General features: G+C 66.3%; 1 protein-coding gene across 1 annotated transcript in view; it reads right to left on the bottom strand.

The window, feature by feature from the left end:
• HCFC2 (host cell factor C2) overlaps nt 1-1,015 on the bottom strand; it is a 42,844-nt gene extending 41,829 nt beyond the window's left edge. The window contains exon 1 of the mRNA XM_006888553.1: nt 827-1,015. Coding sequence (XP_006888615.1) covers nt 827-989 — 163 coding nt within the window. The 5' untranslated portion in view covers nt 990-1,015. The remainder of the gene's footprint in view (nt 1-826) is intronic.
• Nucleotides 1,016-1,832: the final 817 nt, after the last annotated feature.

Genomic DNA, 1,832 nt, shown 5'->3' with positions numbered 1-1,832 from the left:
ACAAAAAAAAAAAAGGGGGTGGGGGGAATAAAAAAAAAATGCACCGCTGTGAAAGTGACTCTGACTCAGCGACCCTCCAATCGCGCTTCTGAGGTTGGAGATCCTAACTGGGGGATGTGCACGTCCTTCTCCCGCGATGTGGCTGGCGGATTCGAACTGTGGACGTTTCCGTTACCAGCGCAGCCCGCGGCTGCAGGCGTCGGAAGGGAGCGGCGCGCGCACGGCGGGGCCGCTGGGGATGCGCGGGGACTCCCAGTGACAGCGCAGCCCCCGGGGCCGGGCCGGGGAAGCGGGAGCAGCACACACACCCCCCGGCGGCACCGCCCGGGCACACCCGGAGCGCCACCTGCAAACACCGGGCGTCCGCGGCGACAGCGCCCGCACGCCGCTCGTCCTCCCTCCGAAGACGGCTGGAGGCTCGGCGCTGCGCGGCTGGGCTGCTGTCTGACAGCGGAGCAAGCTCCGGCCCAGGAGTGCGCGCCTTTCCCTCGGAAACTCTCCCCTCGGGCCGCCCGCGGAGCCGGCTGGGGCAAAGGGGCGTGGGACCGCCGACCTGGGCTCGGGGTCCAGTCCCGCCCGGCGGGCACCGGAGAACGGAACCGCCGCTCGACACCCTGCCAAGTCGTAGCCGCAGGTGCGAACCGCGCTCCCCGCCGACGTCCGGGCAGACAGTGGCCGCGGCGGCCCTGGGAGCCGGGCGGTGACAGCTGTCAGGGCCGCCGCCGCGGCGACCGCCTCGTCTCCCCTCCCCCTCCTCGACTCCGGGGTTCGGCCGAGGACCCGCCGCCGTCCCCGCCGCCGCCGCCGCCGCCGCCACCCCGCCTACCGGTGTTGTAGACGTGCAGCTCGTCCGCGATGCCTTCGTTGCCCCCTCCGAAGATGATCATCAGCTCCCGGATGGCCACGGCCCGGTGTCCGTGCCGGGCTCGGGGGACCGGCCCCGTGAAGGAGGAAACCCGCCTCCAGTTCAGGAGGCTGGGAGCCGCCATCTTCCCAACCCCCGCCCCTCTGCCCAAAATGCACCGCGCCCGGCCAACGCCGCGGCTCCCTCCCGCCCGAAGGCGGGGCCCGCCTGCCCCTGGCGGCGGGGTCACGTGATGGCTGGCGCGCGGGCGTGGCTGGGGGGGCCGCCAAGGGGGGCGAGGAGGCCGAGCGGGGCGGGCGCGTCCTCAGTGCCGCGGGCGTCGCCCTCTCGCCACCCCATCAGCGCCGCCGCTGCCCCAGGCGTCGCTGGCTGCGAGCTTTACGGGGTGGGGGAGACTGTTCCCCCACCAAACCCCCTCCCCACCCACAGCCTCTCGTTTTTTATCTTCGGGAGCAGGTACTGTACAGGTTTTTGCCTTGACGGCCACATTAGTGGAACATCAGTGACGTGCCAGGCTGCGAAGCAGGGCTGGTCCCTGGACGTGAGATGATGAAGTGTGGTGGATCCTTGAGCCGAGCAAGGGAGTCAGACCCTGTCAACAGTTCTGAGTGCTGTGAGCTCGGGAAGGAGGAGGGAGATCTGCCTTCCAAGTGGGCCTGACATGCACATGGGTTCCTGAGGGGCCAAGGATGCTCCAGACAGATGGTGTATGCAGGAAGCTCTGTGAGGAAGGAGGGAACCTGAAAGTTAGCTTGGGACCAGGGAGTACCATACTAAAAAGCTTTTGGAACTGTTTAGCGTACCATGGAAGACTTTTTTATTATTATTATTATTCATTTCAATGAACATGTACAGAGATTTTGGACTGCCATTCATTCATTGTTGCACTTTTCTCCCTGCCCACCCCACCCCCACCCCAGTTCGCTCCTCTCCTTGAAAAGCAAAAGGAAAATTCCTTCATTGGTAT

The sequence above is a fragment of the Elephantulus edwardii genome, unplaced genomic scaffold (genome assembly GCF_000299155.1).
Source record: "Elephantulus edwardii isolate Elephantulus edwardi_28Jun2011 unplaced genomic scaffold, EleEdw1.0 scaffold00068, whole genome shotgun sequence".
Taxonomy (NCBI): Eukaryota; Metazoa; Chordata; class Mammalia; order Macroscelidea; family Macroscelididae; genus Elephantulus; species Elephantulus edwardii.
This window is presented reverse-complemented; position numbering and strand designations above follow the sequence as displayed.